This window comes from Lepisma saccharinum, chromosome 13 (assembly GCF_977018435.1).
Source record: "Lepisma saccharinum chromosome 13, izLepSacc3.1, whole genome shotgun sequence".
Lineage (NCBI taxonomy): Eukaryota > Metazoa > Arthropoda > Insecta > Zygentoma > Lepismatidae > Lepisma > Lepisma saccharinum.
Window position 1 is genome coordinate 68205408 of NC_139241.1, and position 25843 is coordinate 68231250.

Consider the following 25843-nt stretch of genomic DNA (forward strand, 5'->3'; position numbering starts at 1 on the left):
AATGATCGTAAAGTGAAGTTGATCGAGATAGCTGAGACTTTAAAAATATCAAAGGAACGTGTTGGACATATTGTGCATGAATATTTGAACATGCGAAAGCTGTGTGCAAAATGGGTGCCGCGCGTGCTCACAATCGATCAAAAGCAACAACGTTTTGATGATTCGGAGCAATATTTAGCGATATTCAACCGTAATAAACACGAATTTTTCCGTCGATATATTACAATGGATGAAACATGGCTCCATAACTACACTCCAGAGTCCAATCGACACTCAGCCGAGTGGACTGCACGTGATGAACCGAATCCAAAGCGTGTAAAGATGCAACAGTCGGCTGGCAAGGTTATGGCATCAGTATTCTGGGATGCGCATGGTATTATATTCATCGATTACCTCAAAAAGGGCCAGACCATCAACAGCGATTATTACATAGCGTTGTTGGAGTGTTTAAAGGATGAAATCACGAAAAAACGGCCCAATTTGAAGAAGAAAAAAGTGCTGGTTCATCAAGACAATGCACCGTGTCACAAATCAATGAAAACGATGGCAAAATTATATGAATTAGACTACGAATTGCTTCCCAATCCACCATATTCTCCAGATCTGGCCCCCAGTGACTTTTTCCTGTTTGCAGACCTTAAAAGAATGCTCGCTGGAAAGAAATTTAGCACTGATGAAGAGGTAATCGCCGAAACTGAGGCCTATTTTGAGGCTAAAGAGAAATCGTACTATAACAATGGCATCGAAAAATTGTATGACCGCTATAATCGTTGTATCGCCCTCGAAGGCAACTATATTGAATAATAAAATCGAATTTTGTCAAAAAAATATTTTTTACTATGTTAGCCTACGAACGTTTCAGCCCAACTGTTATCTACCAAACACAAACCAAAAATTACAACAATAAAGTGGTAAATTCCAATAGTAGTAGATTTCTACACGGAAGTAGTTCAAAATTAATATGAAATTTTTACTGTAACTACTGGTAACACTCAAACTGAAATATAGTTTGTAAACAATAAATTTTAAATGTCTTGCTTGTCCTTTCTTTCTTTGTTCAAAACATACTATTAGTTCACTATTACACACATGTTGATTCTTTCCAGAAACACAGTAAATATCCCTGACATTTCCATTACTTTTCAGACTGGTATGGTTGTTTCTAGGTGTATGTGGGACAGATATTTTTTGGTTGGGATGGGAATTTTTTTTTTTAAATCTTGACCTTCTGGATGGAAAAAAAATCACAGCTTCCAGACTAAGTTGGGAAATTTTTGGTGTGGGAAATGTTCGAAATTTCCTGACACACTGGAAATCTCAAATTCTACATGTCATTTTCACCTTAAGTGGTTGTTTTTACATTTTAGAATAAAAACTAACAATTTCCGAGAAGTTCCAGACACATACAGTGCAGAAAAATCGAGAATTAACCACTTTTAAAAATTACCATTTTGAATTTCCCGGCTGTCAGGGATCCAAAAAAGTCGGGAAATCATTTCGTGAAGATGGGATCAGGATGGGAATTTTCTTTTTTTTCTCCGAGCCCAGTACAGACTTTTTGGGATCACGCACACCCCTAGTTGTTTCAAGCAGATAAACACACTTTTCAATGTTATTTTTCAGGGAAACCTCCATCAGCAAGTGAGAGAAACTGCATAATGCAGGCAATAGTGCATACAAGAAATAACTCACATCTTTATTATCACAGGCAACCATTTCACCATATGACACCTGATTGCAAATGCAATATCTCGGCTCGTTGGGATCGTACGTCCAGTCTGGATTGTCAGAGCTGTTGTCGATCATGGCGTCAACCATCGCTTCCTCCACCTGAGGGGGTGATGGGTCCTGCAGCGGGGGCACGGGCACTACAGGAACTGTGGCGGTAGCTGTCGTGGTGATGCTGGTGATCACTGGCAACGGTGCAGTGACTGTCGATGCTGTTGCGGAAGCAGCGCTGGCAGCAGCAGCGGCGGCGGCAGCAGCAGCTGCTGCAGCATTGGCTTTCCTATGAGGGAGAAACACACAGACACTGTAGTCTCTATCAACATTAATATAAACGTAGCTTTAAAAAAAAACACTAAAAAATCTGATTTCTATAGCCAGGTGTGTTCAGTTACCATGGTACCTGAAAATTTTCAAATTCAGTTCTAAATTGTTTCTAATATATTGAGTTCGCACATGAAAATTTCCATTACTTCTTTTTTAAAAAGTGAGGAGTACAGTATATGTTCTTTTAATGTTTGTGTGTTTTCTACATTGTGTGTATCATTAAATTAGAATAATAACCATGCCATTATAAATTTTTGCAGTTTGTAGCCAAATTTTAAAATCTGCAGCAATATGGTAGAATCAGCAATATATTAGATTGTATTGCACAGTTACATGCTGTTACCTCACTCCTGTTTAGTCTACTCTTGGGACCAACTTTATAGTTATCTTGAGTAATTAAATTTGTTTCCGTATCTAATTCTTGAAAAAAAAATCATCAATGTGGCAAAATATTTCTGTAAAATATGAGAGTTTCGCATTAAGATAGAGCGTTCTCTACGGAGGCCACTATGGTGCAAGAATTAATTACTTCATCATCATCTCAAATTAGTACTCTTAATTGAAACTACTTACTTCTTCTGCTTCTTCGTTGTCTCCTGAGTGGCTGCAATAGCAGATTGAGCTGCTCCGGCTAGTTCCCTCCCTATACTGAACTCGTGAGCGTGGACACCAAGTGTTATTGCTTCTAGAGAAGCCTTCAAGCTTGCGGTTCTCCTACCTTGCTGCATCTGCAACAAAATACAATCAAATGTGGTTTATATGTTACATGTACTCATACAGTTAATACACACAAATTAAAAAGAAAACTGTTAAAAAATATCAAACAAAGCAAATGTCTATATATGATGGAAAATGATAGGCAACAAGCAGTGGTCAAAAGTAGTGCGCTACTTGTAGCTAGCTACAAAATTTGTAGCTGTAGCAGTAGCAGCACTACATTTTAGAAATTGTAGCTGTAGCAAAGCTACAAAATTCCTGTAGTTGTAGCGGAGGCAACAGTGTCAAAAAAAATCGACAATAACACTTACTTGTGTAGGTGTTAAAAAGGTTCAAAAAGACCACATCTATTACAAGATAATGTCAATACGGATAATCTAGATGATAAATGTCCTGATATCGCAGATTATAGATATCCACGTAATTTATTTGATTGGTATATGAATAACTTTGATATCCAGATAACTAAGTGACATACATCAATATACTCCGGCCAAATACTATTTATCTTCAAGATAAATATGTTGATATAATAACATAAAAATATGGGAAATATGTGTAACACCCTAATTGTAATACTCTGATATCAAATTTGTACTAATCTGCCACTTATATACGCACACATTATTCTCAAACTCTGTAGTAAAAATAGGTTACTGCGGCAACACTGCTATCAAAATGATAGAATGATGGGTATGATGATAATAAATAACTGAATCTATTTTCTAGTAAGTACAACTGCTAGGGGCTTCTCTTGAATACCCTTAACGAAAAAGTAGCGCAAAAGTAGCGAGTAGCGAACAGAAGTAGCATAGTAAGCTCATTTTCGGTAAATGTAGTTGTAGCTGTAGGGAAGCTACTTTTAAAATGTAGCGTTCTGATCACTGGCAATAAGCATTGAACACAAAAAAAAATGCATTTTTCACCAGTGTTTGTTAAGATGAAGAGTGGGCAGGATGGAAAAGGTCGAAATCTGTGGTTGGGTCAGGGTGGTTATGGATTGGTTATCAAGTGGTTGATTTGTTTGGGTTACTTCACTTTTCCGCCACTTTTGGCTACTTGCAAAGATGAAGTGATGAAGGGACACTCACAAAGAACACCCATGTCAAGGCTGGAATTCGAGTCAAGGACATATGGTGTCGTAGCATGCAGTTTTTTTTAGTCTGGAGGCTATGGTAGCATGCACAACTGGCTTGTACAATCTTTCCCAGCATTTACACACGAGAATAGGTGCAGTGGACAGGCTGGTGACTGGTGGGTTGGGTTGTCTGCTAACCTGCCAGTCACCGCCGCCAGACAACGGAACCAAAAACAGCTGCCAGCGGTAAGCACAGCAGACGACGCAACCCAAGGAACATGCACCAGTGCTGCCAGATGGGAAAAAATGGAACTACTGCCACCAGGGAACAAACACAGCAGTGACACACTACCATCTCCGTCCCAGCTGCCGCATCCTCAGTTAATGAAGGCAGTGGGCATTCGAAATTAATCTAAAAAAACATACAAATTTGCAATGCGGAAACACTAAATTTTACATATGCAAATACTAAAACCACGTTTACCACAACCATCATGAAATTGCCATAGCCTCTCAGAATGTAAGTAAACAATCACACTTTGCAGCCACAAAATGAATGATTGATTTCCTTTATTTTACTTTGCTTTTCTGCCACTTTTGACTAATCATTAAGATGAGGATCAATAATGATAATTGGATGAGATGAGGGACAACACAAACCACACTAAGGATTATACTTGGCCATGGATCCAGATGCCAGAGCTTAAGGGTGTACTACTGGAAGGTATATTGCCATTTGTTATCTTCAGAAAGATAGACAAGAAAAGGGAAAAGATGTTGCAACGCTTTCAACTGTCAACCGTAGTGCATGCTGTGGTTTTGGCAAGAAGAGGGATTAGGTAAGGACATGACACCATGGCAAGATCATTGGGTAAACTGAATTCTGGTTGCGGCACTTTTAATCCAGTAATAAGAAATGCACAATACTCGGTCACATGCACTGTTTAATGTTTCTTAACTAACCAGACCAGCTGCAACAGTTGGTAAAAACAGACTGACAACAATGAGAGGCCGTGCACCAAAGGTAAAATGGAGAATGTAACAATGACTACAAGGTGCCAATGCTTACGGGGTGGGAAGGAAGAAAGTGTGGCTTTTATTAGGGTTGCCACTGGATATATATATAACACTCACCGGACAGACTAGAAAAATTCAAAATTTTCGCTAACTTCGTAGCATCATCGGTGCGAGGAGAAAGAGACGGAACCGGAACATACCCCACTCCCATGGCCTCCACTCCATAGAATTCTACCTCAATAGGAGGCCCAAACCTTACAACCTCAGCACCAACTTCCTGACCCACTTAGCCCACCTTGTCCTCACTTGTAACAATTTCACCTTTTAAAACCAAAATTTCCTACAGATCCGAGGTACAGCCATGGGTACCAGAATGGAGTTTTTGGCTACCCAACCCCTCCTCTGGCTCCGCTTCATCGACGACATCTTCATGCTCTGGACACATGGAGAACCATCCTTGTCAGCTTTCCTGGACCAACTTAACCACTTCAGTTCCCTAAAATTCAAAATTCACCTGGATGCACTCCCACAACCAGATCACCTTTCCTGGATGTGGACGTGCACATCGAGGGAGGACACCTGACTACCTCCATCCACATAAAACCCACCAACCACATGCAACACCTACACTTCTCCAGCTCCCACCCATTTCCACACCAAAAAAGCCATTCCATTCTCTCTGGCCCTCAGGGGACAGTGCCTGAACACTTCACCCACCTCCTGCCAGAATTATAACCTCCACCTACACCAGGTCCTGGTCAACCGTGGATATCCCTCCATCCTGGTCACCAAGCAAATATCGCGAGCTGCCTCACACACCACTACCACCAAGAAACCTGCTGCCACCAACCCACCTGCACTCATCATCCCCACCTCAACCAAATCAGGCACACACTACACTCTCTTCTCCCAATTCTCCACAGTGATCCTGAAACCAAAAACATATTTCCCGACAAACCCAGTGGTTTTTAAACGGGCCCCCAACCTCCAAAACATCCTGGTCCACAGCACTCCTTCACCACACATCCAACACCCCCCTGCCCATAAATGCAACCGCCCCAGGTGCAAGACCTGCCCCATCCTCATTACCTCTCACACCCTCCAGTTGCACATGGCCACTGGCAAATTTACCCTCCATCCCAAGGGGACCTGCCATGCCTCAAACCTAATCTACATCCTCACCTGCAACATCTGTGATGATTTTTACCTGGGGGAAACATCTACTGCCCTCAACCTCCGCATCAATAACCACATCTCCTCCACCCACAACCTGGACTTCACTGTCGCCGTCCACACCAACCACCACAACATCCCTTTCAATGACTGCTTCCGGGTAGCGATCATCCATCTCCTACCCAAACCAGCCAACCAACACCTCTGTTCGCAAAAGATGGGAGAGGGCCTATATATCGGCCATGAGTGCAACCACTCCACCTGGCCTGAACAAGGCCAACCAGTAACGTCCCTACCTTAACCCACCTCATCCCACCCTCCCAACATACCTTATCCCTTCGTCCCTCCCAACCCATCCTGCCCACTCACAGTTTCCGACGAGCCTGGTGACGAAACAGTGTTTTTTTCGTTCTACGTACCGCTTCTTCTTCGATGGGGACCTGGCAACTCTGCAGGGCCCCAACTTCCGGTTCCGTCTCTTTCTCCTCACACCGATGACGCTACAGAGTTAGCGAAAATTTTGAATTTTTCTACTGTCCGGTGAGTGTTTCCTTTTACCTTCTTTGATTTTTACTTAGCCCTTTTGGCCCTCCTTGCTTTTATCCAATATATATATATAATTTCCAGTTTTAAAGGTGAACTTTCCAAAAATTAAAGTGTACAAGCGGATGTTTTCTCTATTTCAACTTTAGATATTACCATCTCTCACACAAATATGTTGAAAATATAAAAGGTCTGTGTGATTTCAATGTATCCAAAAATTCTAAGTCAATTCAAATACAGTAAGGTGTGGGGTTTACCTTTGCCATTTCACATACTTACACTCCAAATATATCTAGAAACACCGGTCACAAATGTTACAGGACGTAATAATTTACGAAAAGTTGTTAATTGTATAACAATTTCAAACTCAAATATAACCATAGATGGATAGATATAACAATTGAAAAATGAACCTGAATGATCCGTTGACCTCGTTAATAAATGTTTGTTTCCAGGTGACTGCAGTGCAAAAAAAGTTGCATATTTAGACATTTACTTTTTAAAAAGTAGGGTATGGATATTATCCAAAAAAAATTATAACAAAAATGCAGAATTTTGCACTAAATTATATATTTATAGATACATATTGGATTGTTAAAATAATCGATAATTTTAACGATACACCAATGTGACAATCGGCCAATACCGATGGAGTACAGATTAATCAGTCCCATCCCAATAGAATACATTTGAATAAATTTTTCTAATGCAAGAAGAGAGACTAGTACTTGTAAATTTCCTGCATTATATTTTTTTATTATGTTTCATGAATCATATACAAAGAAATAAAATATGAATAAAACTGCTTCAGAAGTGTCGAGTCTGCCACCTATGGAATTGCTAATGTAATAATCCAAGAAGAAACGTATAGGAAAAACTTGACAAATTGCCATAACTAGTGACAGCATACAAAGACAACAAAAAGGTCCTCTATTACCTGCTGAGTGGCAGCAATGGCTTGAGAAGCAGCAGCTGCTATTGCGTTTCCTCCTGCGCCCATGTGGCCTAAATTATAACTAACATTCGAGGTAGGTCCAGGCGATGCCGCTGCGGCAGCAGTCGGTGCCGAGACTGCCTTAGGTTCCATGTATGGAGTCTTCTCGACGGCGGCAGTCTTCTTCTCCGGCACGGACATGCTGCTCGAATTCTGTTTCTTCTCTGCAACAGCAAAAAATTTTAAATTTAAATTCAACACCATTTACAAAATACTACTACAGGCTGGCCACTCTAAGACCGTAATAAAATTCAAGTATATTCCCGGTTTTCATGGTGAACTTTCCAAAAAATTCAAGGGTACGGTAGGATCCGTAACTCTTCATCCTACGTTGTAAGCAGCTTGTTTGGTGTTTTGTGTTAGTTCTTGAAGCTCTCATTGCATAAAACAAGGGAATAAACATGGTGATGGGTAATTTGCTTGGTAATACTTATGAATCCCACTGTACAAGCAGAGGTTTTCTCTATTTCAATCTTACGTATTACAATCTCTCACCTTCCCCTCCCCGACAAAAAAAAAATATTAACAATATAAAGGGTCCATGTGATTCCAATGTATCCAAAAATTCCAATTCAATTCAATTAAACGGTGTACGTATTTAAATTATTTAATTTAAAATGAGGAGTTTAAATTTGTCATCTCACATACTCAGACTTGAAATACATGTACAAACACAAGTCACAAATGTTACAGGATATACTAATCTATGAAAAATTGTTAATTCATTTATATGAGAATTCCAAACTCAGATTTAACTTCTGAACTTCAAGATATCTTAACTTGCAATATTCTTCCGTCAGTCAGATAGATTCTTCTGCAAAGTACACTAACAGAGTAAATGGACTGAGAGAGTTTTGTTTTATTTCCATGCAGCTTTCTTTTCGTTCCTTGATAAAAATAAAGGCTAAACTGTGAAAAACTTGCCTCGGGGCATTTTTAAATATGTATAAATTCAAAGGGATTTGGATTAATGAAAGTTGCAATTTTTCACGTCTACGGAGAAAAATTCACGCACAATTCCCAGAGCCAATAATTCATGCAGAATTCCCAGAATTCAAGGAAATCCCGGTGAGTAGTCACCCCGTACTAATCTTGAGGTCAGTGTTGACCGAGCACTTTAATCTACACATATTTTATGTAAATTATTGCCAACGAACTTTGCACCATCATCATTACCTCATCATTAGAGCCAAACAATTATGGTGTATAGAAGATCAAGATTTCGATACAAAAACTGGGCACAGACAGCAGTCTGTGTTAAAATTGTGAATAATAACCTTAATTCGATTTAAAAACTATACTTATTACACACAATAAAATTTTCCCCTCTTATAGTACATTTATGTACTTGTCAATAGTATTAAGTTTATTCCTTCCTGTGTAAAGGAATTTTGTGTCTAACAGTTTATTTTTCTGTTCATTTTCCATTCTTTTGTGACAAAACATCGTGGGAAAATGCCTTTCAAGAACATGAGAAATGAACATTACAGCATGTTATTTCACATTTTGTGTTTGTCAAAAACGAAATATACATGCCTCTACTCATTATCACCTGCAATGCATCTTCAGTACTTAAAAAGCTAGTTTCCTTTTTCAAGATTTACGCAAACAATACTTTGTATAAAACAAAAAATTCAATTAATTCACTTTAGAATAAAATTCTTGCTACGAGGGCACTATTTATATTTTGAGCCTAACAATCAAAAAACAGGAATTTGGCATTGAAAACTTCTTTATTGTTTTTCGAAGTATTCTCCTTTATGGTCAATACACTTTTGCATTCGTTCGAACCATTTGTCAAAGCAGTTTTTCCAATCTTCTTGAGACACCTCCATAATATGGTTTTTGAATGCATCAACGGCATCTTCCGCCAATGAAAATCATTGTCCACGCAATTTATTCTTATTCGGGAACAAGAAGTCATTGGGTGCCAAATCAGGACTGTACGGCAGATGACCCATCAATTCGATTTTTTGACTGTTCATAAAGTCGGTTGTTAGACGAGATGTGTGACAGCTGGCATTGTCTTGATGAAGAATGATCCGACGACGTTTGTTTGTTTTCCGTATTTGACCGAAGACCTCTGGCAAACAAATTTTTGTGTACCATTCAGAGTTGACCGTTCTACGTTCTTCTAAAGGCACAGTTGCCACATGACCAGTTTTCCCGAAAAAACAGGCGACCATTTGTTTCGATGTGCTTCGAGCGCGAACAACTTTTGTTGGATTGGGTTCACCTTGAAACACCCATACAGTCGACTGCTGTTTACGTTCCGGCTCATATGCATATATCCATGATTCGTCACCTGTTACAATCTTATATACATCTTTTGAAGCACCACGTTTGTATTTATTGACCATTTGTTTGCACCAATTGACGCGAGCGTCTTTTTGAGTTTTTGTCAAATTGTGTGGGATCCAACGAGAACATACCTTTCTCACAGCTAAATGATCATGTAATATTTTATATATGCTGGTGGAACTAATGCCTATGGTTGCCTCAATCTCACAGTATGTCACATGACGATCTTGCAGTATTAGGTTTTGCACAGCATCAATGTTTTCTTGAACAACAACTGTTTTGGATGACCTTCGCGAATCTCGTCGGTGAACGAATAGCAGCCACAATTAAATTTGTTATACCAGCGTTTCACAGTGGCAAAGGATGGGGCTTCATCGCCAAATGTGGAAGTAAGTTGATCGATGCACTCTTGTCTTGATAATCCACGTCGAAAATCGTAAAAAATCATCGCACGAAAATGTTCACGAGTTAATTCCATTTTATTGTTGTCGCGCAATCTCCAAGGCAACATAAAAAACACAAATGAAGCTATTGACAAAACATTTGAAGTATGTTATGGTCAATAATGCCAGACGATTCCGTGCAAACGTCAAATCGTGCCTAACTTCAATCAATGTTGCCAAGGCTCAAAATATAAATAGTGACCCTCGTATTCAATTACTTTCCTTCACAATTGTACTGTGAAGCACATTATCGTAAATCATTTAGACTGATGAAAGCTTCGTTAATAAAGACAAACACTGTTGCATAAAACTTTTATGCTTGTTTCATTTGCACTCAAATAACAGTGATAGGAATCCTCACACAGAAAGAGGAGAATTTAATTCGAGACAGATACACTCCTGTCGCACTCATCCTGTGAAGTAGCAGTAGAACTTAAGGGGAAGAGTGACAATTTCGCACAAGTTGTGCATCTATTTCAGTCTTGTCGGAATTGGCACTGTTACTAAAAAAGCCCTTGACTATACAAGAGAGTATGAATATCTCTCCATGTTGCAAGTGGAAGCGGTTTCTTAAGTTGATTATTAAGCTAGACATGATGTTTGAAAAATATGATCAATAAGTATTTACAGAATCCCATGTATTCCTTATGGAATATCAACTTCAACTTCAAGATACGGCTAATCAAATGGGAGTTTCGACTTTTCCTATGACTAATAGTTCAACGTGTCCTTTTTCCATCAATGTACATTTCTACGTCATTGGATGTTTGATATTCCCAAGAGAATGAATAAAATAATGGGTCCCATAAGTTCAATGCATTTCTCCTTGCCTCCTACACCATCCCGACAGTGTTGCCAAACCTGATGCACATAAAAGAGCTAAATTTCACCATAAATGGAGCTAAAGTTGGCTTTCAAGAAGCTAGATTAACGAAGGCTGGATAAGGTGCATCAGAGGATAATTTTAGGTGTTAGATGGGTGGGGGCGCTACTATTACCGTTAACATTAAAGTGATGACAATTTATTCTTAGTTTTTACCATCTAGATCTGGCGGCATCATCTATCTCAATAATCCACCGATGGTTTTATGAAATCGAAAAATAAAGGATTCCCGGTTAACAATATTGTCATCTTCACCTCAGCCACAGCGCTGTGTAAAAGTAGCTGGGGAGGTACGAGGGAGTGGTGCGATGCAGCCAATACAACAATATCACGTTACATGCAAAATGAATATATTCATGGCAAAAGTTGGTCTACGTGGGCCAGAGCCAGTGATGGCATCACACTGGGCGAAGAGAGTGAGTGCCACAGTTCACAGCCAAACGAGTGTACGAAAGAGCTAGATCTGGCTCCAAAAGAGCAAAGTTGGTAACAGTGCTCGGCAGCTGGGGCAGTTTAAAGGACCTAGGGGAAATTGTCCGTCATCCTCTTAAAACCTTAAATTAAGTCTTACCTTGTAAACTTCTTGGCGTACCAAAGCTATACCTATTTTCCTTTTGACAACTATTCTGTTGAGGCTGGTCTAACTCTAAGGAACCTGAAAGATTGAACAAATATAGTAATACAATGCTGATTAGTAGTAATTACAAATTAACAAAATATATATTTTTTATACATACTAATCTCAGTGCTGTAATTGCCTTTCTGCATTGAAGCCAGCACGAACTGATTGATTTTTTTTTTTTTTTACTTCGCATTTGTGCCACTGTTGCTAATTAGCACAGATGGGGATAAGTGATGATATAATGACATTGATGAATGGACACCCATGCCAGGATTCAAACCTGGGACCCCTGGCATGTAGCACGATGTTCTAACCACTCCACCACAGGGGCCGGCAGCAGGAATTGAATCTAAGATCATTGACAAAGATTAAATTACTGTTTGGCTAATTGAGAGCTGATTTCTATGCATAATATGCAAATTCATATCTTATGGAACAAAAAAAAACACAGTAGCAAGTTAATATACTGTCAAGGACATATTTAGGGGAGGGGGGGTACGGACCCTGCTCCCCCCAAAGACTTACTTAGTACTAAAATTACATAATGAAAATATATACTTGTTTAGCATTTGTTGTAAATCAGTGTTTTATTTATTTCTGCCAAGTTTAATGGAAGGCAAAGATTTTATTGCAACCTTGATTGATTGAGTTGGTGTTTTAAGTCCAGTTTATGCACAGTACGGCTAATTCGGACTGGACCTACAGTTTAAAGTGGGATCCGAACCACTATGTGCCTTAACTGGGTATCCATCACAGGACCCCTACATTACAAGCTAAGTTTTGGTCATAATGACCAAGTTGGCAACTTGGTTAATATGCACAAAAGAACCTTACTTTTAGTCCTTCTCTTGTTATTCAATAAATATTCAACTAACTAACTAACTCCCTAGCCTTCTTAAACCCGAAGGTTCATGGCTGCAGCAACACAGGCCTTCCATCTTTCCCTATCTTGAGCAAGATCTATATAATATTTTTCCATCCCTACCGATTTCCCTTAGGTCCATCTCAACGTTGTCTCTCCATCTTCGTCTTGGTCTTCCTACTGGTCTCTTACCATCAGGTTTCCCAACAAGAATCCTGTAAACTCCTCTTTCCTCTCCCATTCGTGCCACATGGCCTGCCCACCTAAGTCTTCTTGATTTAATTATGCTAATAATATCTGGACATGAATACAAATTATGTAGTTCTAAATTATGTAACCTTCTCCACTCACCTGTCTCCTCATCCCTTTTAGGTCCAAAGATTTTCCTAAGGATCTTATTTTCAAATACGCTCAATTTATGTTCCTCTTTCAATGTAAGGGACAAGTTTCACATCCATATAATACAACAGGCAAAATTACTGTTTTGTATATTTTAACTTTTAGTTTCTTAGATATTAAACGAGAAGACAAAAGTTTATGAAGAGAGAAGTAACATGCATTTCCTGAATTAAGCCTACTTTTTATTTCATCTTTAATATAATTTTGTATATATTAAGGATATATACACATATAGGATTGAGGTAGACACAGCGAGTCCAATAGTGTCAAAGCAATATCCTATACCCTTTGCAAAGAGAGAAGCTGTAGAAAAGGAATTGAAGAAATGGTTAAGTTGGGGGATAATAGAAAACTCCAATAGCGTACACGTAAGCCCAATGCACGTGGTAGACAAACCGGACGGAGGTGTGAGGCCCGTACTGGATTTAAGGGAGCTAAATAAACAAGTGCTACTTCCCAGAAATCAAGTAGAAAGAATAAATGAATTACTACACACTTTTTCAGGCAGCATATACTTCACATCATTTGATATGACTTTGGGATACTTTCAGGTAGAAATAGAAGAGTCTAGAAAATATACAGCGTTTCGATATGGATCAAGGTTATTTCAATTTAGAAGGCTTCCATATGGTTTAAATTCGTCAGTATCAGCTTTTATGACGGCTCTAAATAGAATATTTAGTATAGAAACAAGAGAATGGCTTGCTATATATGTGGATGATATGTGTATACATACAAAAGATTGGGAGACACACATAGAAAAAATAGATTGGGTATTAAGTAAATTGGCAGAAGCAGGATTAACTGTCAAATTGGAAAAATGCTCTTTTGCAAGGAAGGAAATACGTTTCCTAGGTCATGTAGTATCTGGAGGTGAAATAAAGATGTGCCCAGACAAAAATGACGCGATAAGCAAGTTCCCAAGGCCAAACACAAGGAAACAACTTCAAAGATTCCTGGGAGTATGTAATTGGCGATCAAAATTTATACACAATTTCGCAAGCAAAGCCAAGCCATTATACGAACTTCTAAGAAAACATATAAAATGGAAATGGGAGGAAAACGAAGAGGAGGCTTTCCAAAGACTTAAGCAAGACCTTATACAAGCACCAGCCATAAGCCAACCTGATTTCGGGAAAATGTTCTTTTTAGGCACAGATGCATCAAACATTGGATTGGGAGAATACCTATTTCAGAAAAACGAATCCAATGAAGATAATGTAATACAATATGCCAGCAGAAGCTTGAAGAACTTTGAAAGAGTGTATACTATAAGTGAGCTAGAGTGTTTGGCGATAATATTTGGAATAGAAAAGTTTTCTGCATATCTGAAAGGCAGAAGATTCAAGGTGGTATGTGATCACAAGAGTCTAGTTTGGTTAAATTCTGCAAGACAGTGGAATGCAAGGCTTACGAGATGGGCAATATTACTGCAACAGTACAGTTTTGATGTTATAGATATAAAAGGAAAGGAAAACCATGTTGCAGATACTCTAAGTAGAGCACCTTTAAAGAGAAATCAGGAACCAGAGGAAGTGATTAGGCTAGAAATCAACGCTATCGCCGAGGAAGAAGTAAATGGTATTAAAGAAGAGGAATGGCGAGTTGGAACAGAGGAAGATGAGGAACTAAGGGAGATTATCAAGGTGTTAGAAGGAGAGGAAGGAAACGAGAAAACAAGGATGTCTAAGATAAAGAACAGATACAAAGTTATAAATGGCATCGTTTTCCAAGTTAGTTATGAGAATCCGAACCAAGTAAGGATTAGTGTACCACGAACTTTGATAAGAAGAGTACTTGAGATCGTGCATGAAGGATCTAGCCACTTCGGAGTTGACAAAACGCTGAGATTAGCCAGAAGATTTTACGTATGGAAGACTATGAAGAGTGACGTTGTTAACCATGTTAGAAATTGTACAATTTGCATACAAACTAAACCTTCAAAGATAAAATTTAAGAAAGAAGAATTACATATTATCGCTAAATGGCCATTAGACATGGTTTCGATAGATCTAATAGGACCATTACCTAGGTCTAAGGGATTTTTGTACATATTGACGTGTGTGGACATATGTAGCAAGTTTATCATGTGCTATCCTTTAAAGAAAGCCACAACCAAAGAGATAGTCAAGAAGTTGGATGAAGGATTTATCAAACATTATGGTAGTCCAAAGAAAATGTTGACAGACAACGGGACTCACTTTACTTCAGAGTATTTCAAGGAGTATACATATTTCAAAGGGATAAAATTGATTAATGTAACAAGATATCATCCAAGTTCTAATCCAATTGAGCGTTACAATGGAGAGATTGTGAGGTTACTCAGAATGTACTGTCATGATCATCATACAAGGTGGTGTGCAGTAATTAACAGGATAGTTATGTTATTAAATAACTCTATATCAGCTGAGGCGAATATGAGCCCGATAGAGATTTTCCTGGGATATGAAGCAGAGCCGATGATTTTCGATGATTTAGAATGGCCAAAGAAGGTTATGGAAAGAGGAACAAGGAAAGAATTTTTCAATGACCTGTATAACAAAAGAAAGAAGAGGATGTCAAAAGAGGAAGCGAAAGGAAAGAAGATAGAAGTAAAGAGGGGTGATATAGTTTATTGTAAAACACACCCAATAAGTAAGGCCATTGACCGCACAATTAAAAAACTGTTTTTCAAGTACGAAGGTCCATATATGGTATTAGAAACGTTTAGGAACACTATAGTTATACAAGATATGGTGACAAAGGAAGTAAGAAGAGAAAATTTAGATAATGTAAAAATATATAATTGTACGGAAGACGTTAAACAAATGTTGAAAAGTACATATGAGAAGTGAATAGTAAGAATGTAATTCATTTGTTAATATTAATCCTAAGTATTTGAATTTGGAAACTGGTTCAAACGAGTTATCAATAATTAGATTTTGATTATTACCTAACACTTGGTTTCGGCCTGTAAGCATATATTTAGTTTTCTCTTTGTTAACTTCCAAACCTATCTCTTTAGCAGTTTTCAAAAATATTTTAGCATTATTCTTAATTGTATTCACATCATCCCCCAGTAAGTCTACATCATCTGCATATGCTAACAACTGAGTCACACCATTTAATTTTAGTCCTTCTTTAGTTTCTTTTACCTTCCTAACAGCTTATTCTAAGGCAAAATTAAAGAGCAATGGAGATAATATTCAATAATAAATATTCAATCAATTCTTTATCGATTTCATATTAATTTTCTTACTGGGGCAGTTGATTATACAAATTTTGGCGATCGTAAGCTAAATAATGAATACATGCTGCTATATCTACCCTAACAGCATTTTTTACCTTCTCATGTAATAAATGTAATAATACAATATTAATTAATTTACATAGTTTAATTATTATTATTTTAATATTATAATAATATAATAAATGAATGAATTTAAAATTTTGGGTGCATCAGCACTTAGGCTATTTTGCACCCGTCACATGATTCAGGGTCCAGCCCCTTACCTTATCTAAAATGTATCTAAGAACGCAACTGTAATGCCGGAGATTAAAATATTCTGACTTCAGTTAAAAGCTGAGGCTGTAAAGGAGCCCTCAGCTTAAACAAGGACAAAACACACACAGTCCTATGAAGATTATACTGGACGTATGTCCAGATGCAAGAGCCTCATTAGTCTGCAAAATTAAATTCAGGGTGAACTAAGTGGAAGTGAGGTTGACACTTGGGTGTACTACGCGGAAGGGTCACCCCTTACAGCCCTGTAGTACTATAATATTAATATTGTATTGAGCCACGGTGGCTCAGTCGGTAACATGTCTGACTATCATGCTAAAGGTCCCGGGTTCGATCCCCGGCCGATTGAAATCCGGTAATTTTTCTAACGTTGGAAGCTGCTCCGGCGCCCACCCAGCATTGGGAACCTGGGGGAAACCCTGGGGGGTAAAAGCGGTCAGGGGCATGATGCCGATCACATCACCCCCACTTACTACCGGATCAAGAAAGTTTGGGGCCTTACCTCCACACACCCAATACGCCTTCATGGCATGGTGCTACGCACAGGGGAGCACTTTACCTTTTCTTATTGTATAGTTTGTAATTATAATTATTTTAATTTAACATTTATTACATTATTATTATTTCTGAGACACTTGGTTGCCTTCTAGTCTCCTGTCGGTCGCGAATGTGGCAATCAAATGTTCAAATTTCCCTCCCAAAGAGGACAGCGAACTCTGGCTGGCAGAGAATAAAGCATGTGCTGTCTCCAGTGCTACTGCCTGTGGGTCGAATGAAGCAAAGATAGCTCGCAAGCTCTTCCACCAAACAACAGACTACCTGGTGCCAGGATAACGCTTCCAAGGTACAGTTTGTGTAGAAAGTGCATTGTGGCATTAATTCCAACATATACAGATGCAGATAACAATAGCAAATCATTATTTAGTTTAAAAAAAAGCACTTTGGCTGAGTGACACCGAGTCTGCCTGTTGTTCAACCTGTCATACAAGGGCATGCTGAAAACTAATGCCTCCTATTTCTTTGTTAAGGTGTAAACACATTTTGTATTTTGAGCAGCCATGTACTGTACTCATAAGACTTTCCCGCTTCTTCATTGCAAGTTTCAAACCTCTATAGCGAGGTAATTGGCAGCATGTAACTATACTATGTTGGTGCACCTGAAGCAGCGTGCGGTGATCAAGTTTCTAAGTACAGAAAATGTGCCCCCAATTGACATTCATCGGAGAATGAAGGCTTTATATGGGATGAATGTGGAGACAACAACAACCAAATAAACACACTCTGGAACCTTTCCCAGTCCATTGCCCACAACCTGAACCAAAAACACCTGCAAAAACTTTCCATTCTCTGCAGACAAGCCCTGAATGCAGGATGCACCCTCCCCCTCCCACCACAACACCAACACAAAACCACATGTCCCTTACTTCCAGACCCACCCTTGCCACTACCCACTCCACCCCAACCTACCATCTCTAACCCTGCCCCTCCCTCCCACCACACCACAGAAGAGCACCAGTCCTCGGACAAAAGATCATCCCAGCATACTGACATTCCTCACCCCCAACCACCCACTGACTGCACCTCTATCTTGAACCTTTCCAACCACAACCTCACAACCACCGAAATTGACATACTTTCCAAAGGTCTTACCTTCTCCCCAGCCTCCACCCCTAACAATTTCCGGCTATTATTTGACATACAAACTTTCGCCCGCAGACTTAGGTGGACATACTTTTGGGCCAAGAATCCCCCCTCCAAAGCTAATCCTTCTGACATACATCCCAGTCTCCTCCAATTCTGCCCCCCTTCCCCCCATGATCCCCCCTCCCTTCCCAACAACCACCCCCTCGAAAGATACATCACCTCTGTTGTCAACAATGTTTCCGACAGTACATACCTCCAAAACACCTCTTCCCACCACAATCTAACCCCAGCCCAGCACCAAGCCCTCCGGTCCCTCCGCAACAACCCAGACATCAAAATCCTCCCCGCTGATAAAGGGTCCACCACAGTAGTCATGAACTCCTCTGACTACGTGGCGGAAGCCTCCCGTCAACTCTCTGATTCATCGACCTACAAGCCCACCACAGTTGATTCATCTACCACACACCTAGACAAAATTCGGGATTTTGTCCTCTCCCGAGGACCCCCTGAGGGCCTATCCAATTCCACCATCTCCTCACTCATACCTGACAACCCCCGCACCCCCACTTTCTACCTCCTCCCGAAAATTCACAAACCTAACAACCCCGGGAGACCCATTGTGTCCAGCTACAATTCACCCACTGAACGCATTTCAGCCTTTCTAGACTCTCACCTCCAACCCCTCGTCCAAGCCCTGCCCTCCTACCTCCGTGACACCAACCACTTCCTCAACATCATCCAAAACTTACCATCCCTACCACCCAACACCATCCTCACAACAGTTGATGTCACATCCCTTTACACAAATATTCCCCATGCCCATGGCCTCCGTGCCACGGAATCATTCCTTAACAGCCGACCCAAACCCCACAATCCCAGCACTCACTTCCTGATACAACTAGCCAACCTTGTACTTACCTGCAACAACTTCTGCTTCGGTGACCAACATTACCTGCAGATACGTGGCACAGCTATGGGTACCCGCATGGCCCCCTCTTATGCCAACCTGTTCATGGGCAGGCTGGAACAGGAATTCCTTGACTCCCAGCAACTGAAACCACTCCTCTGGCTAAGATTCATTGATGACATTTTTCTCCTCTGGACACATGGCGAACCCTCCCTCACAACATTCCTAAACCGACTAAATGAGTTCACCACCCTCAAATTCACCTGGTTCCACTCCAAAGACCAAGTGACCTTCCTCGATGTGGACATCCACATTGCGGGAGACCACTTGGAAACATCCATACACATCAAACCAACCAACCACCTCCAGTATCTCCACTACTCCAGCTCACACCCCTACCACGCCAAAAAAGCCATCCCATTTTCCCTTGCCCTCAGAGGCCAGCGCCTCAACTCATCCCCCTCATCCCGCCAAAAACTACAACCTACGCCTGCACCAAGCCCTAACCAACCGTGGCTACCCCTCCACCCTCATAAACAAACAAATCACTAGAGCTAACTCCCACAACCGCACCAAACAACCCAAAACCAACCCTCCAACTCTGATCACCCAATACCACCCTCACATTACGAAAATCAGACATACCCTCCACTCCCTCCTCCCCATCCTGCACAGTGATCCCGAGACCAGAGACATCTTTCAGGAAAAACCTAGGGTCGTCTTCCGTCGCTCCCCCAACCTCCAAAACATCTTGGTCCGAAACACCCCCACCCCTTCCGCACCCCTTCCCCCAGCCCACAGGTGCAACAAACCCAGATGCAAGACTTGCCCCATACTCATCACCTCCCCCACCCTCCTGATCCCTACAGCGGCAGGTGAGTTCACCCTTCACCCTAAGGGCACCTGCCACTCATCCAACCTAATTTACACCCTCATCTGTCAAATCTGCGGCAACTTCTACCTAGGCAAAACCTCCACCCCCTTGAATCTAAGGATAAATAATCACCGTTCCTCCACCCAAAACTCCGATTTCACAGTTGCCATCCACACCAACAGCCATAACACCACCTTCAATAACTGCTTCCGTGTTGCCATCATCCACTTTTTACCCCCCCGCTCTGACACATCTTTCCGCAGGCGATGGGAAAGGGCCTATATAGCAGGCATGCACGCCACTATACCCCCCGGACTCAACGTAGCCAACCAGTAACTCTTTCCTCTCCTCCCCGAAACTACCCACCCACCTTACAGTAAACACTGGCTAAAGTATTTTGTGTTTCCTTTCAACTGTTTCTGGCAACACTGACCGTAGAGACACTACGGTCAGTATTCTGTGCCTCTACTCAAAGTGTCGTCAATCTTTTATCTACCTTCTTGAAAATGCAACTCAGATCGCGAAATATTGAATTATTTCTATTCGTGTGGTAAGTGTTTACTGTCTCCTTCATTATTTGTATTTATCCGCCCTTCTGGCACCAATTCTAACCCTATTCCTGTGTGTGTGTGTGTATATATATATATATTTGTAAGGTTTCGGGAGAATGCTCATTCCCTTCAGACATTTATTTTTAGTTTGAATGTTGAATTGATGTTTTAAGTCCACTTTATGCACAGTAAGGCTAATCGGGACTGGACCTACAGTTTAAAGTGGGATCCGAACCACTTGTGCCTCCACCAGGTATCGAACCCGGGACCCCTTGATTACAAGGCAACGACGCTACCACTGCGCCATCGGGGAGGCCCATTTTTAGTTTGATTAATGATACAAATTAAAGATAAATGTTTGATTAAGAGATTGTGTCACAATAAACATTACAATAAAAACTGTGTTTTTAATGCTTTTAACAGTCGTAAAATACAATATAAATATACAATACAAGCAATACATACATGTAAAAAAAAATATTAAACTGGTAGAAGTTTCAATAATTTCCTCAAGTAGTCTCTAAGGTTTTAAGTTATAATTTCTTTAGAAACAAAAAAATATTATTAATAAGATTATTTTTAGTGACTGAAATTCACTATAATCTGCTGTTTCATACGAAATGTAATTTTAGTCACGAAAAATAATAGACAACGATGTTATAACAAAACAAAAGTTCCAGGATTTTTTTTTAAAAAAATGTTAGTAAATGAAATGAAAACGAATAATTTTTCAAAACAAAAAGACCAATACAATATCTTGGCAGTAAGTTTTGTAATAGCTTGCTTTGTTTTGATATATCATCAAAGGAATAATTCTTACTTTTTGTATTACGTCTACTTCATAAAAATATATATTGTGTCATGCAAATACTCACGTTTTTCCAAAATTTCCGTTATTCCTTTGTTATCAGCTTCTAGTTCCATTTTAAATTTATGCAATTCTTGATCCAGCCGGCGGAGGTAGCGATCGACTAAGTCATACATTTGGTTAGCAAGATGCACCTTTTCATCTGGAAATAAGAATTACCTCATGTTGTACTGAAAGGTACAGCACAAATACAACATTCAACGAATCTTATAATATTCATCTTGAAAGACTTTCAGTCAGTAGACCCCTGTTAAGGCAAGGAGGGACAGTTTTGGTGGACTGACCTTTCAGTGCCGCGAGCTTGAAAAAAATAGGTATGTGCGCTGGGTGGTTGTAGGAGGGGGAGAAAAACTAGCATTACACTTATGGGAGTATTATTTTACTTGTTCTCTTGGGAATATCAAACTTCCGATGGCGTAGAAAAACACAAGAACGGAAAGAGGACACATTGAAAATTTGACTTGTCATCAGAAAGCTGAAAACTCCCATTTGATTAGCTGTTATTTGAAGTTGAGTTTGATTCTCTACGAGGAATACATGAGATTCTGAAAATACTTATTCATTGTATCTTTCAAACATTGTGTCTAGCTTAACAATCAACTTGAGAAACAACCTTTCCACTTGCAACTTGGGGGAAAAATTCATACTCATATTTTTAGTAGCAGTGCCCATTCCGACGATACTGAAATAAATGCAAGCCTGGTGGGAAACTGTCACTCTTTGCTTTAACATACATGCAGCAACAAGCTGTACATAAAAAACTATAAAAATGTTATTAACATTATTAGTTAAAATATGTAAATTCCTTCTGTGGCATGTCTTATGACAATGAGAATGAATTATGTTTACATTACATTAATCAAAAAATGAAAATATCTATCCACAAGTCAGTACTTGAATCTGAGATTGCCAATGGCAAGATCGTAGGTGTACAACTCAATATGCTCGGCCACAGAGGCAATATATATTCTAGATGGCAAGGAAATTAACACAAAATGTTTAACCTTTGTAAGAAAAATTACAGGATTGTTTTTTATTATTATTCTCGAACTGTCATATTGAAACATGTGAACTGGGTGTTATTTAGTCTCGTGATATGTGATGTGGAAAGACATGTCCTTGGAAATGGTTTTTGCAAGCACCACCAGGTATTATGGATGCACCAAGCAATGCACTGTTCATCATGTTTGCTTGTTTAGTAGGAGTTACACAAGTGACACGAAGGACACGAAAGTTGGAGCAGAGAGTTAACAGTAGGTTCTGTGTTAAACTTGGAAAAACACCTTCAGAAACGGAGCACAATAGATCAAGCCTATGGTGACCAGACACTAAGACCGTGTGTTTGAATGGCACAAGAGGCTTTGGGAAGGCTTCCGTGGAAGACGATCCACGATCAAGACTGCCTTCAACAGCACATACCACTGAAAATGTGAAACATGTGACGAACTTACTTCAAGAAGACCGTCGTGTTACTGTTTGAATTATTTCAGATCTATTGAAATTGAATAGGGATGTGCGTCATCATCTGGGCAATGGTCCTCTTGCATGATAATGAAAGGCCCCACCTGCTCCTCCACATCCTCCATATTGACCCAATCTGTCACCATGCAATTCCTTTGTTTTACAGTGTGAAAATGCCGTTGAAAGGGAAGTGGCATCAAGATATCAATCCAAACGGCTGTGACAGATGGGCTGAGAAGCATGAAAGAAGAGTCTTCCTCTGCTTGCTTCTGAGACCTGCAGAAATGCTGGCAGTTGTGTATGGATAGCGGAGAAGGCTATTTTTGACAGGACCAAGGACCAATGTTTGTGAGTTGAATGTATTATTTTTTGCATCAGTCACGGAACCTTTCTGACAAAGGTTATAGATCTGTATCTATGGAAATATTCACAGTATAAAAAGTATAAAAAAAACTTACGTGAGTGAGTATAATGGTCGTAAAACTCCTTGCAGACGATGTTTCGCGAAGCTACTCTTCGCTTCTTCAGGTATTTCTTTCCAGTATATAAAATACTTCGTCATATATGTAAAAATAAATCCAGGATTAGGTAAAAAAGGGTTTTGGGATATGGAATTTTTTTTAAATTACATGAAGTTAAAAATGCCATGTAGGCTAAGAGATAATTCTAAAAGAACAGTGTACCCATACTACCATACAGAATGAATGACTACTGTAGCATACGAATGCTACATCCCCTCCAATGAGAACTCCACAGATTCCGAAGCAGCGCAGGTCACTTCCGGCGTGACATGGAACTTAACAGACTCTTCACTGTTTTTCCCCCACCGTTTAAACATGTTAATCCAGGCCTCATTCAAGTTCCTTATTTAGTTTTATCCCCCTATGAACACAAATATTTGCAGCCTCGTGAACGTTCATATCAGGTTGTTTATGAACTCTTTTTACCAATTCTCTTTTTCTAACCTTATGATTTAATTCTAAAACATGTTCAGAAAGCCCGGTCATCGGAGATTGTTCCCTAATATCCTTGTCATGCTCGTCCCAGCAAGTTCCCATGCTTCTTCCGGTTTGTCCAATATATGCTTTATTACAAGAGTAAGTTATCTTATACACGCCCTTCTCATCTCTGACCTCTTTTCGCCCCTTTCCATCCTTTTTGTATTCTGTAAAATATTCCTCTATATTTCGTGGAGCTCTCATTCCCCCTTTTAACCTGAAGTCTTTTAGAATCTTATCAAATTTTTCGGACACCCCTTTTACATATGGGATGCCGACGTATTTGTATTCTATTTCCCCTACGTCGTTATTCTTACTTATCCCATTCCTTCCACTTTCCTTATTAAGACTTTAAGTGCCCCCTCTTTATTCTCCTCATTTCCTCTACTTTATAACCATTTCTTAACCCCACCTTAATTATCCAATTTTCTTCTTTCTCTCTTTCCTCCCTACAACTACAGAGCCTCCCAGCCCGAATGTAGAAGTTCATGTATAGATTATTCTTAATTCTGTTTGCGTTCACGAGGCTGCAAATATTTGTGTTGATAGGGTAAAAAAAAACTAAATAGGGATGATGGTAACTTGAATGAGGCCTGGATCAACATGTTTAAACGGTGGGGAAAAAAGAGTGAAGAGTCAGTTAATTTCCATGTCACGCCGGAAGTGACCCACGCTGCTTTGGAATCTGTGCAGATCTCATTGGAGGGGATGTAGCATTCGTATGCTACAGTAGTCATTCATTCTGTATGGTAGTATGGGTACACTGTTCTTTTAGAATTTTTCTCTTAGCCTACATGGCATTTTTAACTTTATGTAATTTTAAATTCCATATCCCAATACCCTTTTTTACCTAATCCTGGATTTATTTTTACATATATGACGAAGTATATACTGAAAAGAAATACCTGAAGAAGCGAAGCGTAGCTTCGCGACAATTCGTCTGCAAGTAGTTTTACGACCATTATACTCACTCACGTAAGTTTTTTATACTTTTTATACTGTGAATATATTTAGTGAGTAAACGCACAAATTTTCAAAATGTACGTATCTATGGAAAATACATACACAAATGTATCCTTTGAGACCCACCTGCATCTTCTAGTGTTTTATAATAATCCTTTTGGATTGCATCGTATTCTGCATCCCTTTCTGCCTGCTTCATCTTTTTCGCATTTGCAAAAAATGTCCTCACACGTTTCTCCAGGCTGTCCATGGAATCTGGAACAAAGAAAATATGTTTACATAACGACTTGAAAGACATTTGCCCAAAATACACAACAGAAATCAATGAATATTACAGAGACATTACAAATGTCTGAAGAAAAAACAAACCTCTGCACAATTCACAGTGGATCACATTACCACTGCCAAGATTCCAATGTACCTTTGTATGTATTAGTTCGACACTACTGCAAATAATAACCAAAGCATTAGAACTGTGTGACTTAATACTTTAAAAACATGGAAACAACGTCTGAGTCAGCAGCACTTACGGTTTTAAAAAATGTGTGTGTTTGAATATTATACTGACAAAAAACTACGTGGGTTGGAGATTTAATAGTGGCTGTATATATGCCATGAAATGGAACTGGTGCTTCTCGATTACACCACACATTAGTGTCATACCTAACCTACCTCCCAGTAAGTGGAATCTTCCTTCCAAAACTGGGAGCATGCACAGTGATGAAAGGAATAGAGTATACTTGGAGTTGGTGGTCTAAAGTTGTGTAGTTGCAACAATGTTTTCAAGGCAGGAACAGTGAAGTTGGATAAAGATTGAATGTGTCCACGGCTGTGCAGCATGACAGTGTCATCTAGGTCTTTGTGAGGCGGATGGGGAATCTGCATTGCCTGCGACCTGTGTTGCAAAAGAAGTGGTCAGCTGAATCCTCCCAGTGGCAACACTTTCTGCTGAATTCTCCCATCATTTTGCAGGACAATGCTCAGGTGCATG

The 25843-nt window shown here is 39.6% G+C and overlaps 1 protein-coding gene across 1 annotated transcript in view; it reads right to left on the reverse strand.

Moving 5' to 3' along the window:
* Positions 1-25843, reverse strand: part of Ing3 (Inhibitor of growth family, member 3) — a 35470-nt gene that overhangs the window by 3498 nt on the left and 6129 nt on the right. Inside the window, exons 3-8 of the mRNA XM_083133644.1 lie at positions 24979-25107; positions 21438-21572; positions 11773-11856; positions 7518-7738; positions 2626-2780; positions 1693-2008 (exon numbers count right to left, since the gene is read on the reverse strand). Coding sequence (XP_082989770.1) covers positions 1693-2008; positions 2626-2780; positions 7518-7738; positions 11773-11856; positions 21438-21572; positions 24979-25107 — 1040 coding nt within the window. The remainder of the gene's footprint in view (positions 1-1692; positions 2009-2625; positions 2781-7517; positions 7739-11772; positions 11857-21437; positions 21573-24978; positions 25108-25843) is intronic.